Consider the following 16,775-nt stretch of genomic DNA (forward strand, 5'->3'; position numbering starts at 1 on the left):
CCATGAATTCAGCTGTCTACCAAAAAATCCTGAAGGACAATGTCTGGCCATCTGTTCGTGACCTCAAGCTGAAGCGAACTTGGGTTCTGCAGCAGGACAATGATCCAAAACACACCAGCAAATCCACCTCTGAATGGCTGAAGAAAAACAAAATGAAGACTTTGGAGTGGCCTAGTCAAAGTCCTGACCTGAATCCTATTGAGATGCTGTGGCATGACCTTAAAAAGGCGGTTTATGCTCGAAAACCCTCCAATGTGGCTGAATTACAACAATTCTGCCAAGATGAGTGGGCCAAAATTCCTCCACAGCGCTGTAACAGACTCATTGCAAGTTATCACAAATGCCTGATTGCAGTTGTTGCTGCTAAGGGTGGCCCAACCAGTTATTAGGTTTAGGGGGCAAGCACTTTTTCACACAGTGTTTACTTGTGTTATCTTTGTTTAATATTTAAATTTGTTTGATGATCTGAAACTTTAAAGTGTGACAAACATGCAAAAAAATAAAAAATAAAAAAAAAAATTAGGAAAGGGACCAACACTTTTTCACACCACTGTATATATATATATATATATATATATATAATATATATACATATATAAAATATATATATATATATATATATATATATATATATATATATATATATATATATATATATATATTTATATATATATGTATATATATATATGTATATATATCGAGGGTTGCGAACCAGAAGGGAGTAAATGACATTTTTGGTCAAATGGAGATATATACATCAAATGAAAGCTCTTAATGAGCTCTTTCTACTGGCAAAAGTACTGTCATCCATGAGTGTACAAATTTGTATTATAAACAATTGAAATCAGTACACAAAGTCAGATCAAACTATGGTATTTTTTTTGTTTTGGCTCTCCAGTAGAGTTGATGAAATGTCACTTACGCCCTTCTGGTTCTCAACCCTCGATATATAGATAGGTAAAAAAGAAACATAATAATAATGACAATTTAATATCAAAGACAGCTGATAAGGTAAAGTAGTATTAAATATCTCCAATACCTTTACTATTAAAGCAGTTTTGTTTTGTTTTTAAATATTTGCTTGCAATTCCAGACATTTTAGTTATTTACTGAAGGATTCCTCATAAAGAAAATGAACCTGCTCACTGAGGGATCAAATAATTTATTCTGTTCTTCAGAGTCACTGATTAAACATTCAAAAAAATTAAATCAAGTTATTGAGGAGACAAAGGAAAGGACTTCATCCTAGCTTTCATGAAACCACTTTTAAATTTGTTTAGCAATGTAACATTAAGTAACAATGGCTTATTGTGGTTTTGATGTGTTTTCCATAATCAACTTTGTGAAGCTTTCTGTATTTGACAGAAGGAGAATTTCCCCTTGAAGTCATTTTATAATATAAATGACAATGTCAATAATGACAGTATTATAATTTGAGTTCATCATGTATTTTTATAAATTTGAAAAACAAAGTACAGTAACAAAGTAGCTAGGAGGTGGTGATGGCGCAGTGGATAAGACACATGCCTTTGGTGTGAGAGACCCGGGTTCGAATCCACTGTGAGACACCAATGTGTCCCTGAGCAAGACACTTAACCCCCTAGTTGCTCCAGAGGCGTGCGACCTCTGACATATATAGCAATTGTAAGTCGCTTTGGATAAAAGCGTCAGCTAAATGAATAAATGTAAATGTAAGTCATCCATAGTAGGCTAACAGACAATTATTAGAAAGATCCTCAGTAAGCAATTCAGTTCATTTAAATATAAAAATTGAGCTCCTGAATGTGAAGATAAATCTGAAGCAATCTGATAGCAATCAGCACTCTTCTGTACTTCATAAGAAAATGTGACTATGAATTTAATTTTAGTGATTGCCTAAATAAATAAATGCAACTTCAGTGTCTGTCGTATTCTAATGGAATATTTTCAACAGTTTCTCTCCAGGTTTCTTTGGCTTTTGATGAAACTCGTCACATGTTTCAGCACCGTGGATGGAGGACAGAGATTGATCTGTATCATCTTGGCTCGTGTACAAAACTGGATACCAAAGAAAGTTTTAGTGTGGTCATGTGATCAGAGAGATTTTTTGTGGCTGACTTATCAGTTTTTATCAGTCTTCATGCTTTTGTATTTGGTTGTAAAGAAGCTGTTCTGGCGTGAACATAAATCTTATTTGCTTGAAGGTTAGTATCTAGTAGTTTTGACTGCACTGTTGTATCTTACGTTCATGTCTGTCATTTGTTACTGTGAAAGTGGAAGGCAGTTTTTTAATTGCAATTTGAAATTATTTATTCTTTTAAAATTTAAAGTAAATTAAATGTATAATTTTGCTGCATTATTATGTGGATAATGGCAACTTATCTCATTACATTTGAAAAATCAGATGATTCATTTCACTCTTCAACACCCTTTTCTTTTTTTTTTTATTTTATTAAAACATTTTCATTATCTGTACACCTGGAACAGGAAAACAGTAACATGAAGAAACAGATCACAGGAACCACAGACTGACTCAAACTCAGAAAAAACACCACCAACAGAGATCAACTGTATTACATAATAACAATTAAAATGTGCTTTTGCTTCCCTTGGTGGATAAATACTCAGACTGGTGTTCTAGTTGGAAGCGATAGTCCTGTCGATCCAGGAGCGCAGCTGGGAGATGCGGGCGTAGACTACTGGAAAACGGGTGTCACAAGTGCTTCTTCCCCAGGACACAGAGCCCACCAGAGTCCAGACCCCTGAACGCTCACACACCAGAGGACCACCAGAATCACCCTGTGGAAAACACACAATTGAGATTGAACAGAAGCAACATTGATACGATAATGTGTTTGTCTTGATCTGTTTTCATGTACCATGCAAGATGAGGATCCAGCTCCTCCAGCACAGATCATGGAATCGGTGATAGTGTTCTGACCCCAGATCTGTCTGCACACAGCAGGACTCGTGATGGGGATGCCTGTTTGCTGCAGGATCATAGGGCTCGCTAAAAAAGAAAAAGCGAGAAAAAAAAGTCATGTAAAGTACAACAATAATTCTTGCAGTTCATCTTTGTTTCACAGCTGACTTACTTGTGTTGGCAGTTTGGCCCCAGCCAGTGGTGAAGCAGTGGGTTCCAGGCAGGATGCTGATGGTTGATGGAGCCAGACATACAGGAGAGATACGGGGAGTAAATGTGACTGGAGACGACAGTTTCAACAGAGCAATGTCATTGTTGATAGTCGTGCGGCTGTAGAGCGGATGGGTGATGACCTGCACATACACAAAAGATGGATGAATGGTTACTAGCCAAAGCTTTATAAAAGATCATCTGAGATGCAAGCTTTCTTCATTTCTGTTGTCATTTGAGATTAAGGTATGACTTTTTCTTATATGCTGAATTTTATGTTCATGAACTATCGTTGATCTCTAATTTTGTTATTCATCTCTGAAATCAATAAAGATTGTTACCTTGGAAACTAGTTTGATCTGGATGGGTTCAACATTGGAGCCACGATCATGTTCTCCAAGAATGACACGGTAATTGCTGACCCTAAAAAGAGAGATAAAGAAAAAAATGAATAGATAAAAGACAGACAGAAAGCAGACAGAGCATCTGTTAAACACTATTGTATGTGATGTTTGTCAGATTGAAGACTCTTACGCAGCAGCGCAGTGGGCAGCAGTGAGAACCCAGTTCTGGTTGATCAGGGATCCTCCGCAGAAGTGGAAACCATTGGGGAGCTGTTTCAAAGGTAAAAGCATTGAAAACATAACATTTACTCTTTAAACAAATCAGACAAACGTGTGTTTAAAAAACAGTTGAGTTACCTGGAGAGAGACCTGCCAGGGCCAAGAACCAGAGATGGCATTCTGTCCGTTCACAATCCTGCTGCCGATCGTCTGTGGTTTAATCGCAGGCACTCCACAACCTGTTATTACAGAACACAACACATTGTTCATGAGACAAGAATGAGACAGGAAGCTCTTAAGGCAGGTTTTGCATTTCCTAAATATATTTACCCATCATTATTCTTGCAAACTGAAGGAGACACTTACCCAGAGCAGAGGCCACCAGGGCAAGGCAGGTGATGGAGAAGATGGTGAAGGTCATGATGTAGATGAGTGTGTGATGGATCTCACTGATGTATCTGTAGGTGCTCTCTCTTGCTTTTATATCATTTACAGCAGCTGATCAATCTGAGACGTGATGGAGGACCATCCCATCAGCTCCAGTGAGCTCATAGATGAGGAATGTTTAGATCTGTTATCGCTGGAGACAATCTGCATCTTCATTGTCCAGAGAAGGTGATTTACAAGCAAAGAGGAGGGACCTTCTCCATTCTTTGACCTTGAGAAGGTGTTTGCAGCTTCTGTATGTTTCCTGGAGAAGCATCATACTTTCACTTCTGTCACTGTATGTTATGAAATGTTTTCAGTGGAAAACATTTTTGTTGTTGCTGTTGTCTGTTGTGACATTTTGATTAATTCAAGTCAGTGATGCTGATCAGGAAGAGATTGAAATAGTCAGTTATGAGAACTGCGCTGAAGATAACAGTCAAACTATAAAACAGACAGTAAAACTGGTTCTTGTAGGACATCTTATCATAGCCACCGAAAAGAGCTGACATCAAGTCAAGCATTTTCTCTCAACATTTAACAATATTTAGCTTTAACTGCAATCCTCAGCAACGTTACATGCATTTCAAGGGATGTTTTCTAGAATACACAATAGTACGCTAAATTCTATTAAGTTTTATCTATTCATTTTTTACCTGTACAAAATTAAAATAATACATTCTTTAATAACTTCAAATAATGAATAAAACACACATATAACAAATACAATAAATTATCAATTAAAATGCCCCATCGGGACAAGACCATGGGAATCAGATAAGCCCTTTACACAATCTGACATGGCTGCGGTTGGAATTGAACTGCGGGTTTCGTCTGGCCAGAGAAGAACTGGCCCCCCGACTGAGCCTGGTTTCTCCCAAGGTTTTTTTCTTCATTCTGTCACAGAAGGAGTTTTGGTTCCTTGCCGCTGTCGCCTCTGGCTTGCTCAGTTGGGAACACTTCATTTCTAGCGATTATCATCAATTTGATTTCTCAGATACTATTTAAACTGAACTGAGCTAGACAATGACATCTCTGAATTCAATAATGAAATGTCTTTAACTGAAAATTGAGTGTTTAGTCTTATCATTATACATTACTGACACTCTATCCTCCAATTTGATACTGTTAAGTGCTTTGACACAATCTGTATTGTTAAAAGCGCTATATAAATAAAGGTGACTTGACTTGACTTTAGTCATTTATTTATTGTAATTGTTTGTTTAGGAACATAATTAATGTTGGAAAGTGTTTTTTTTTTTTTTTTTTTACATTTGCAATTTAAAATAATGCCTGAGTGAATGCATTGAAATAAAAGCTAGCTCTTAGGACTTTATTTTGATTTGATGTGGTTTAACACGTATGTGTACAGCATAAAGCATTGGGATATGTTTCGGGTTACTCGAGAACAACAAAATAGAACAAGTGAATTACTTTATATAATCAACATTTGAAAACTTCCTTCCTCATCATTTCTGTAAATCAAACTTCTGAATGTTTTTTTTTTTTATAGAGGAAACTGCTTTCAAAACATTTTTATATTTATCATGTCACTCTCAGTTCTGCTGAGAAGTTTTTTTTTTTTTTTTTTAGTTTTTACAAGAACAACAAAATACAAGTGAAGTACTTTACATAATCAAACCCCTTCTTCCTCATTTCTTTTAATCGAACTTCTGAATGGGATTCTTTCTTCTAAAGGAAACTGCTTTCAAGACATTGTTGTATTTATCACGTCTCTCTTAGTTCGACGAACCATCAAAAACCAGCAAGATAATCCGGCTCCTCTAGATGTAAACCATGTGGTTTGGTCAGATTCTTATACAGTTTTATTTCTTGCCAAGATGACTAAACACAGTAACCAGAACTTTTTAAACTTGATTTATGCAGCTGGGTAATAGATGTTAGTATATGTGAATGTGAATGTTAGTATAGTTTGTCCTGAAGAGGATCCTTCAGATACAGTGTTAGTCTGAATTTCTAACAATAAATAAGCATTGATAAGCAATCCACACCTAAAATATTCCAGAATGTTCGGTGACAACATATATGACAAAAATGATGGTCACACTGTTCTCTAATAAGCTCCTGGACAGTCTGTATTCTTGAACTCACTAGTTTTTCTGGTCATTGGTTGGTCATTCTCTCAGACGGGGAAAGAATGAAGCTTTAAAGATCTGCTTCTGTGAACTTACTTCATGTATCTTATGCAATCCAGCTAAGACACGCACCTTTAAACATTTAGCTATGAGGAGGAGGTGTAGTTTTGTGGGTAATAGGATGAACATTTTTGAGATAAACATTCTTTTGCTAAGACATGAACCTCAAGGAAGAAATATGATTAAAAACACTACAGCTTATTGGGAATCATTGTTTTGGTCACCAGTGGAGATGCCCAACTTTACATATCCAGACTGCCTTCTGTTTGTTGATTGACTGATCATGAAGTTATGCCATAATGCTCTTGCTTTTACTCATTCAGTAGTCTCCCATACATTAAAATAGAAAGAACAGTAATGTCAAGGACAGCTGATTAGGTAAAGCAGTATCAAATAACTTCAGAACCTTTACCATTAAAACAGTTTGGGTTTGTTTTTATAATATTTTCTTTATAATCCGTTCATTTATTTAGTTAGATACTGCATGATTACTCATAAAGCAAATGATCCTGTCACTGAGGGATGAATGATGTAGAAATGTATTCTGCTCTTCAGAATCACTGACAAAAAGTTCAAATACATTTAGATCAGGTGATAGAGGAGACAACAGAGACTGGACTTCATCATAGTGTTCATGAAACCACTGCTGAATTTGTTGAGCGATAAAACACTACATAAATGGCTTATTGTGAAGGAGAATTTTCCCTTGAATTCATTTTATAGTATTCCTCATGACAATGTCAATAATGACAGTATTATAATTTCCTTAATTAAATTAATATTTAATTTTGCTGTATTACTATGTGGATAATGGTTACTTATCTCATTACATTTTAAAATAATCCGATTAATCTCCAACACATTCTTCTTTTTTTCTTTATCTTTTATGAAAACATTTTTTTATCTCCCAAAATGCGTAATAAATATGCTTTTATTCCCGGTGTCCTCATATGAGGACATGTATGAAATCAGCGTCCTGTTTCGCAACAGAAAGTCATATTTTGATTTGAAAGCCCATAACATTTTCCTGAGATGTTGATTTATGACACACGATTTAAAAATTAGACAGATTTAAATGATAATTACAAAATATCATATTTCCATAAGAGTGTCACTAAATTAATTTCAAACATTTTTGAAGACCAAGGAGAGGGAGTGGCCATGGTGAAACATCCAATCATTTGGTATCTCTGAAAAGCCCTGAATGTGCTCTGTACATGACATTCTGACTTAAAACTATGGCATGTATAGTCTCAGAGAAATTCTCTAAAATATAATGTCCTCATATGAGTCCGCAGGGTCTTAAGGGGTTAACATAGTGTAAATAGAATCTGTAGCTATTTGAACTTAGTGTAAATAGCATCTATCTCTAAGAAAATATGGTATTTGCACTAATGGGTAGCGACTATTTGCACCGTGTCGATGCAATCTAATTGCTATTTACACTTATAGTGCAAATAGCCACTGCCTATTAACATTGTGTAATCCCCCCATCACTGCTTTCAAAACATTTTTATATTTACCACATTTCTCTCAGTTCTGTGAACCATCAAAAACCAGCAAGATAATCTGGCTCTAGTTCTAAATCATGTTGTTTGTCAGATTCTGATATTTGATTTCTCTCCAAGATGACTAAACACTGCAACCAGAACTTGTTTAAAACTTGATTCATATGTAATTGGGTAGCAGATGTTTAATGAATGCTAGTGTAGTCTGTCCTGAAGAGGATCCTTCAGATACAGTGTTAGCAGTCTTAATTTACAACACTAAATAATCAATAATAACTTGCACTATGGCTTGGTTAATGAAAAGTGAAAGCTGAAAGATTTATGGAACATCAGTCATTTCCTAATATAAGTCAAATATTCCAAGTGATGGTAGATTGTAAAGGTTATATATACAAGCCTAAACACACATGCAGTAAGTTTCTTTGGCTGTTGGTGAGTTAGACATTTGTGAAAAGACCACAGTAACAAATGTTTCAGAATCAAGGACAGATAAAAAAAGGGGGGGGGGGGGCACAACACTCACTGTCTTAGTATAAAGATGCAACATCATGTGATCAGAAGGTATTTAGGTTTAGGTCTGAAGTGGCTGTCAGTGTTTATCGATCGTCATGTCTTTGTGTTTGGTGGTATGAGAACATCATGTTAATGTGATTTCCTTTAAAATAATCTCCGTTGTGTCACTATTTTCACTATTATCATACTTTAAAATGTACCTAATGAAAGGTTACCTAAAAAAAAAGGAAACATTTTTAGGTACTAAATAAAAATTATTTTATTTCTCAATATAATTACATACACAGTCTAATTGTGCATAACTTTTTGTTTGCTTTATAGCTAAATTTATATTCCCAGTGCCCGATTTAATTTAAATAATAATTGTTATTCTATCAAACATTGTTAAAACATTACTTAAGATTTAATTAAATCAGTGACTAGTATGTTTGTGTGTCTGATTTGAACCTTTGATATGGGACATCATTTACAGTGAAAAACAGTGCAAGTCTCCACAAACTATTGTTGGATTTATAGTAACCTAATTATTGTGCAATCATCTCAGGTTATCTATTTTAAAATAAAAAAGCAGCAAAAAGTGGTTTTAGTTTCAGTTTTAGTCATCAGTGCAGCTCTGGTTTGATTTAGATCTGAAATACTTCAGTGACAACAATGCAAGTCAACAATGATGGTCTCCAATCAGCTCCTGCACAGTCCCTGTTCTTGAACTGAGTTTGTCTGGTCAGTAGCTTGTCATTGTGTCAGACTGGGCAAAAATGTCACTTTACCAGTTCTGCTTCTGTGAACTGGAAAGAGACCAGGAAGAGACATAATTAACTACAATGCAGCTTATTGGAAATAGTTGTTTTTGTCACCAGTGGAGAGGCTCAACTTAACATATGCAGTCTGCCTTCTGTTTGTCATCTTGATGATAATCAACTTGCTGATCGTGAAGTTTTGTTATAATGCTCTAGCTTCTGCTCATTGTAGTCTTCTGTACATAAAAATAGAGAGAAATGAAGTGTCAGGACAATGTGTGTGTATAGATATATACAGTGGTGTGAAAAAGTCCAGATTTTTAATTTTTTTGCATGTTTGTCACACTTTAATGTTTCAGATCATCAAACAAATTTAAATATTAATCAAAGATAACACAAGTAAACACAACATGGAGTTTTTAAATGAAGGTTTTTTTTTTTTTTTTTTTTATGAAGGGAAAACAAATTCAAAACCCACATGGCCCTGTGTGAAAAAGTGTTTGGCCAAAAAATGACCTGCATGGCAGAGTTCCAAGACGAAAACTGCTGCTGAGCAAAAAGAACATAAAGGTTTGTCTCAGTTTTGCTAGAAAACATCTTGATGATCCCCAAGTCTTTTGGGAAAATACTCTGTGGACTGATGAGACAAAAGTTGAATTTTGTGGAAGGTGTGTGTCCCGTTACATCTGGTGTAAAAGTAGCACAGCATTTCAGAAAAAGAACATCTTACCAACAGTAAAATATGGTGGTGGTAGTGTGATGGTCTGGGGCTGCTTAAGGACCTGGAAGACTTGCTGTGATAAATGGAACCATGAATTCAGCTGTCTACCAAAAAATCCTGAAGGACAATGTCTGGCCATCTGTTCGTGACCTCAAGCTGAAGCGAACTTGGGTTCTGCAGCAGGACAATGATCCAAAACACACCAGCAAATCCACCTCTGAATGGCTGAAGAAAAACAAAATGAAGACTTTGGAGTGGCCTAGTCAAAGTCCTGACCTGAATCCTATTGAGATGCTGTGGCATGACCTTAAAAAGGCGGTTTATGCTCGAAAACCCTCCAATGTGGCTGAATTACAACAATTCTGCCAAGATGAGTGGGCCAAAATTCCTCCACAGCGCTGTAACAGACTCATTGCAAGTTATCACAAATGCCTGATTGCAGTTGTTGCTGCTAAGGGTGGCCCAACCAGTTATTAGGTTTAGGGGGCAAGCACTTTTTCACACAGTGTTTACTTGTGTTATCTTTGTTTAATATTTAAATTTGTTTGATGATCTGAAACTTTAAAGTGTGACAAACATGCAAAAAAAAAAAAAATAAAAAAAAAAATTAGGAAAGGGACCAACACTTTTTCACACCACTGTATATATATATATATATATATATATATATAATATATATACATATATAAAATATATATATATATATATATATATATATATATATATATATATATATATATATATATATATATATTTATATATATATGTATATATATATATGTATATATATCGAGGGTTGCGAACCAGAAGGGAGTAAATGACATTTTTGGTCAAATGGAGATATATACATCAAATGAAAGCTCTTAATGAGCTCTTTCTACTGGCAAAAGTACTGTCATCCATGAGTGTACAAATTTGTATTATAAACAATTGAAATCAGTACACAAAGTCAGATCAAACTATGGTATTTTTTTTGTTTTGGCTCTCCAGTAGAGTTGGTGAAATGTCACTTACGCCCTTCTGGTTCTCAACCCTCGATATATAGATAGGTAAAAAAGAAACATAATAATAATGACAATTTAATATCAAAGACAGCTGATAAGGTAAAGTAGTATTAAATATCTCCAATACCTTTACTATTAAAGCAGTTTTGTTTTGTTTTTAAATATTTGCTTGCAATTCCAGACATTTTAGTTATTTACTGAAGGATTCCTCATAAAGAAAATGAACCTGCTCACTGAGGGATCAAATAATTTATTCTGTTCTTCAGAGTCACTGATTAAACATTCAAAAAAATTAAATCAAGTTATTGAGGAGACAAAGGAAAGGACTTCATCCTAGCTTTCATGAAACCACTTTTAAATTTGTTTAGCAATGTAACATTAAGTAACAATGGCTTATTGTGGTTTTGATGTGTTTTCCATAATCAACTTTGTGAAGCTTTCTGTATTTGACAGAAGGAGAATTTCCCCTTGAAGTCATTTTATAATATAAATGACAATGTCAATAATGACAGTATTATAATTTGAGTTCATCATGTATTTTTATAAATTTGAAAAACAAAGTACAGTAACAAAGTAGCTAGGAGGTGGTGATGGCGCAGTGGATAAGACACATGCCTTTGGTGTGAGAGACCCGGGTTCGAATCCACTGTGAGACACCAATGTGTCCCTGAGCAAGACACTTAACCCCCTAGTTGCTCCAGAGGCGTGCGACCTCTGACATATATAGCAATTGTAAGTCGCTTTGGATAAAAGCGTCAGCTAAATGAATAAATGTAAATGTAAGTCATCCATAGTAGGCTAACAGACAATTATTAGAAAGATCCTCAGTAAGCAATTCAGTTCATTTAAATATAAAAATTGAGCTCCTGAATGTGAAGATAAATCTGAAGCAATCTGATAGCAATCAGCACTCTTCTGTACTTTATAATAAAATGTGACTATGAATTTAATTTTAGTGATTGCCTAAATAAATAAATGCAACTTCAGTGTCTGTCGTATTCTAATGGAATATTTTCAACAGTTTCTCTCCAGGTTTCTTTGGCTTTTGATGAAACTCGTCACATGTTTCAGCACCGTGGATGGAGGACAGAGATTGATCTGTATCATCTTGGCTCGTGTACAAAACTGGATACCAAAGAAAGTTTTAGTGTGGTCATGTGATCAGAGAGATTTTTGTGGCTGACTTATCAGTTTTTATCAGTCTTCATGCTTTTGTATTTGGTTGTAAAGAAGCTGTTCTGGCGTGAACATAAATCTTATTTGCTTGAAGGTTAGTATCTAGTAGTTTTGACTGCACTGTTGTATCTTACGTTCATGTCTGTCATTTGTTACTGTGAAAGTGGAAGGCAGTTTTTTAATTGCAATTTGAAATTATTTATTCTTTTAAAATTTAAAGTAAATTAAATGTATAATTTTGCTACATTATTATGTGGATAATGGCAACTTATCTCATTACATTTGAAAAATCAGATGATTCATTTCACTCTTCAACACACTTTTCTTTTTTTATTTATTTTATTAAAACATTTTCATTATCTGTACACCTGGAACAGGAAAACAGTAACATGAAGAAACAGATCACAGGAACCACAGACTGACTCAAACTCAGAAAAAACACCACCAACAGAGATCAACTGTATTACATAATAACAATTAAAATGTGCTTTTGCTTCCCTTGGTGGATAAATACTCAGACTGGTGTTCTAGTTGGAAGCGATAGTCCTGTCGATCCAGGAGCGCAGCTGGGAGATGCGGGCGTAGACTACTGGAAAACGGGTGTCACAAGTGCTTCTTCCCCAGGACACAGAGCCCACCAGAGTCCAGACCCCTGAACGCTCACACACCAGAGGACCACCAGAATCACCCTGTGGAAAACACACAATTGAGATTGAACAGAAGCAACATTGATACGATAATGTGTTTGTCTTGATCTGTTTTCATGTACCATGCAAGATGAGGATCCAGCTCCTCCAGCACAGATCATGGAATCGGTGATAGTGTTCTGACCCCAGATCTGTCTGCACACAGCAGGACTCGTGATGGGGATGCCTGTTTGCTGCAGGATCATAGGGCTCGCTAAAAAAGAAAAAGCGAGAAAAAAAAGTAATGTAAAGTACAACAATAATTCTTGCAGTTCATCTTTGTTTCACAGCTGACTTACTTGTGGTGGCAGTTTGACCCCAGCCAGTGGTGAAGCAGCGGGTTCCAGGCAGGATGCTGATGGTTGATGGAGCCAGACATACAGGAGAGATACGGGGAGTAAATGTGACTGGAGACGACAGTTTCAGCAGAGCAATGTCATTGTTGATAGTCGTGCGGCTGTAGAGCGGATGGGTGATGACCTGCACATACACAAAAGATGGATGAACGGTTACTAGCCAAAGCTTTATAAAAGATATAAAGCTTTATTCATTTCTGTTGTCATTTGAGATTAAGGTATGACTTTTTCTTATATGCTGAATTTTATGTTCATGAACTATCGTTGATCTCTAATTTTGTTATTCATCTCTGAAATCAATAAAGATTGTTACCTTGGAAACTAGTTTGATCTGGATGGGTTCAACATTGGAGCCACGATCATGTTCTCCAAGAATGACACGGTAATTGCTGACCCTAAAAAGAGAGATAAAGAAAAAAATGAATAGATAAAAGACAGACAGAAAGCAGACAGAGCATCTGTTAAACACTATTGTATGTGATGTTTGTCAGATTGAAGACTCTTACGCAGCAGCGCAGTGGGCAGCAGTGAGAACCCAGTTCTGGTTGATCAGGGATCCTCCGCAGAAGTGGAAACCATTGGGGAGCTGTTTCAAAGGTAAAAGCATTGAAAACATAACATTTACTCTTTAAACAAATCAGACAAACGTGTGTTTAAAAAACAGTTGAGTTACCTGGAGAGAGACCTGCCAGGGCCAAGAACCAGAGATGGCATTCTGTCCGTTCACAATCCTGCTGCCGATCGTCTGTGGTTTAATCGCAGGCACTCCACAACCTGTTATTACAGAACACAACACATTGTTCATGAGACAAGAATGAGACAGGAAGCTCTTAAGGCAGGTTTTGCATTTCCTAAATATATTTACCCATCATTATTCTTGCAAACTGAAGGAGACACTTACCCAGAGCAGAGGCCACCAGGGCAAGGCAGGTGATGGAGAAGATGGTGAAGGTCATGATGTAGATGAGTGTGTGATGGATCTCACTGATGTATCTGTAGGTGCTCTCTCTTGCTTTTATATCATTTACAGCAGCTGATCAATCTGAGACGTGATGGAGGACCATCCCATCAGCTCCAGTGAGCTCATAGATGAGGAATGTTTAGATCTGTTATCGCTGGAGACAATCTGCATCTTCATTGTCCAGAGAAGATGATTTACAAGAGGAGGGACCTTCTCCATTCTTTGACCTTGAGAAGGTGTTTGCAGCTTCTGTATGTTTCCTGGAGAACCATCATACTTTCACTTCTGTCACTGTATGTTATGAAATGTTTTCAGTGGAAAACATTTTTGTTGTTGCTGTTGTCTGTTGTGACATTTTGATTAATTCAAGTCGGTGATGCTGATCAGGAAGAGATTGAAATAGTCAGTTATGAGAACTGCGCTGAAGATAACAAACAGTCAAACTATAAAACAAACAGTAAAACTGGTTCTTGTAGGACATCTTATCATAGCCACCGAAAAGAGCTGACATCAAGTCAAGCATTTTCTCTCAACATTTAACAATATTTAGCTTTAACTGCAATCCTCAGCAACGTTACATGCATTTCAAGGGATGTTTTCTAGAATACACAATAGTACGCTAAATTCTATTAAGTTTTATCTATTCATTTTTTACCTGTACAAAATTAAAATAATACATTCTTTAATAACTTCAAATAATGAATAAAACACACATATAACAAATACATTAAATTATCAATTAAAATGCCCCATCGGGACAAGACCATGGGAATCAGATAAGCCCTTTACACAATCTGACATGGCTGCGGTTGGAATTGAACTGCGGGTTTCGTCTGGCCAGAGAAGAACTGGCCCCCCGACTGAGCCTGGTTTCTCCCAAGGTTTTTTTCTTCATTCTGTCACAGAAGGAGTTTTGGTTCCTTGCCGCTGTCGCCTCTGGCTTGCTCAGTTGGGAACACTTAATTTCTAGCGATTATCATCAATTTGATTGCACAGATACTATTTAAACTGAACTGAGCTAGACAATGACATCTCTGAATTCAATAATGAAATGCCTTTAACTGAAAATTGAGTGTTTAGTCTTATCATTATACATTACTGACACTCTATCCACATTTACATTTACATTTAGTCATTTGGCAGACGCTTTTATCCAAAGCGACTTACAATTGAGGAATACAAAAAGCGATTAATCTTGAAGAGGCAATCAGTCAGAGGAAGTGCACGTAACACCAAGTCTCAGTCATTGTTCAAATAAGTACAAGCTAGTAAGTGGAGAGGAAGATAGAGGGAAAGTTTTTTTTTTTTTTTTTTTTTTGAGTTTAGGATGAAGTCAAGTACTGCCGAAAGAGATGAGTTTTCAGTTGTTGCTTGAAGATTGCCAGGGATCTCTGAATCATTTGTAGAGGTTTGATTGTGTTTGATGGCAGACCAGCCAGAAGAGCATTGCAGTAGTCCAGTCTAGAAACAACAAGGGCCTGGACAAGAAGTTGTGCAGCATGCTCTGTCAGAAAGGGCCTGATCTTTCTGATGTTGTGTAGTGCAAACCTGCAGGATCGAGCAGTCTTTGCAATGTGCTCTTTGAAGGCCAGCTGGTCATCAAAGATTACACCAAGATTTCTGACCGAAGTTGATGGGGTAATCATTGATGAGCCTAACTGAATCGTGAAGTCATGCTGTAGAGTCGGAGTGGCAGGGAAGACCAGAAGTTCCGTCTTTGCCAGGTTGAGCTGTAGGTGATGTTCTTTCATCCATGCCGAGATGTCCGCCAGGCAGCCTGAGATCCGTGCAGCTACCGTTGGGTCATCTGGTTGAAAAGAGAGATAGAGCTGTGTGTCATCAGCGTAGCAGTGATAGGAGAAGCCATGTGCATGTATGATGGGACCCAGCGATGTAGTGTATATGAAGAAGAGGAGGGGTCCAAGAACCGATCCCTGAGGAACTCCAGTGACCAGTTGATGTGGTTTGGATACCTCCCCTCCCCAGGCCACCCTGAAGGATCTACCGGTGAGATAGGATTCAAACCAGCGAAGTGGAATCCCAGTGATGCCCAGTGATAAGAGTGTAGACAGGAGAATCTGATGATTGACAGTGTCAAAAGCAGCAGAGAGATCCAGCAGAATGAGGACTGACGATTTGGAATCATGATGTGGTTGATTTGAGGTTCTGTGGAGTTGAGAACTGGTTGCTGATTGTTCTAGTTTTGTCTGTGAAAAAAGAGGCAAAGTCATCAGCGGTTATCAAAGTGGTGGGAGGTGGAGGAGGGGGACAGAGGAGAGAATTAAATGTTCTGAAGAGATTACGCATGTCTGGAGCGGTGGTGATCTTGTTGTGGAAATGTGAGGATTTGGCAGTACTCAGGTCCGACGGATCGTTTGATTTGCGCCATTTTCTCTCTGCCGCTCTGAGTTTGGTCCGATTCTCACGAAGAACATCGGATAACCAGGGGTTAGAAGGAGCAGCTCGTGCTGGCCTGGAGGAGAGAGGACAGATGTCGTCTAGACAAGAGGTTAAGGTAGAGCATAAAGTGTCAGTGGCTGCATTTACATCCAGAGAAGAGAAATGGGTAGGCGAGGGAAGAGAGGAGGATACTACAGAGGAAAGAAGGGAGGGGGAAAGGGAGCGTAAGTTGCGTCTTAAAGTAACCGGTAAGGGAGATAGTGGCACCTGGGTAGCAAAATGTAAAGTAAATGTAATGAAGAAATGGTCAGAGATATGCAGTGGTTGTACCAGAATGTTATCTGTAGAACAATTGCGTGTGTAAATTAAGTCGAGTTGGTTACCTGATTTGTGCGTGCTAGTAGTCGTGAGGCGTTTGAGATCAAATGAAGCTAGGAGTGACTGGAAGTCTGTAGC

At 37.1% G+C, this 16,775-nt stretch overlaps 2 protein-coding genes and 1 long non-coding RNA gene across 3 annotated transcripts; 1 reads left to right on the forward strand and 2 right to left on the reverse strand.

Annotated features, from left to right (window-relative positions):
* Nucleotides 1-2,489: 2,489 nt before the first annotated feature.
* Nucleotides 2,490-4,108, reverse strand: LOC306851402 (chymotrypsin-like protease CTRL-1). Its single transcript, XM_079387598.1, has 7 exons — nt 4,042-4,108; nt 3,814-3,914; nt 3,647-3,726; nt 3,454-3,535; nt 3,075-3,255; nt 2,859-2,989; nt 2,490-2,778 (listed from the first exon to the last, which is right to left on the reverse strand). The coding sequence occupies exons 1-7, from the start codon at nt 4,094-4,096 to the stop codon at nt 2,617-2,619; spliced, it is 792 nt and encodes a 263-aa protein (XP_079243724.1). The 5' UTR covers nt 4,097-4,108; the 3' UTR covers nt 2,490-2,616.
* On the forward strand, nt 3,203-4,049 carry LOC306851406. Its single transcript, XR_013782489.1, has 3 exons — nt 3,203-3,358; nt 3,446-3,522; nt 3,632-4,049. It is a non-coding gene; the product is annotated as an uncharacterized lncRNA (long non-coding RNA).
* A 7,708-nt stretch (nt 4,109-11,816) lies between the features above and the next one.
* LOC306851266 (chymotrypsin-like protease CTRL-1) lies at nt 11,817-14,099 on the reverse strand. The gene is made up of 6 exons (XM_079387427.1): nt 13,860-14,099; nt 13,632-13,732; nt 13,465-13,544; nt 13,272-13,353; nt 12,902-13,082; nt 11,817-12,816 (listed from the first exon to the last, which is right to left on the reverse strand). The coding sequence occupies exons 1-6, from the start codon at nt 13,912-13,914 to the stop codon at nt 12,503-12,505; spliced, it is 813 nt and encodes a 270-aa protein (XP_079243553.1). The 5' UTR covers nt 13,915-14,099; the 3' UTR covers nt 11,817-12,502.
* Nucleotides 14,100-16,775: the final 2,676 nt, after the last annotated feature.

The sequence above is a fragment of the Barbus barbus genome, assembly GCF_936440315.1.
Source record: "Barbus barbus genome assembly, chromosome: 31".
NCBI classification, from domain to species: Eukaryota; Metazoa; Chordata; class Actinopteri; order Cypriniformes; family Cyprinidae; genus Barbus; species Barbus barbus.

What these genes read in the sequence shown, in the direction of transcription:
- LOC306851402 (XM_079387598.1), bottom strand. Translation starts at nt 4,096, where the DNA reads ATGACCTTCACCATCTTCTCCATCACCTGCCTTGCCCTGGTGGCCTCT. An exon ending in AGATCAAACTAGTTTCCAAG is followed by an intron (nt 3,256 to 3,453) that starts GTAACAATCTTT and finishes GTGTATGTGCAG; the next exon opens with GTCATCACCCATCCGCTCTA. An exon ending in CTGGATCCTCATCTTGCATG is followed by an intron (nt 2,779 to 2,858) that starts GTACATGAAAAC and finishes TGTTTTCCACAG; the next exon opens with GGTGATTCTGGTGGTCCTCT.
- LOC306851266 (XM_079387427.1), bottom strand. Translation starts at nt 13,914, where the DNA reads ATGACCTTCACCATCTTCTCCATCACCTGCCTTGCCCTGGTGGCCTCT. An exon ending in AGATCAAACTAGTTTCCAAG is followed by an intron (nt 13,083 to 13,271) that starts GTAACAATCTTT and finishes GTGTATGTGCAG; the next exon opens with GTCATCACCCATCCGCTCTA. An exon ending in GGGTCAAACTGCCACCACAA is followed by an intron (nt 12,817 to 12,901) that starts GTAAGTCAGCTG and finishes TTTCTTTTTTAG; the next exon opens with CGAGCCCTATGATCCTGCAG.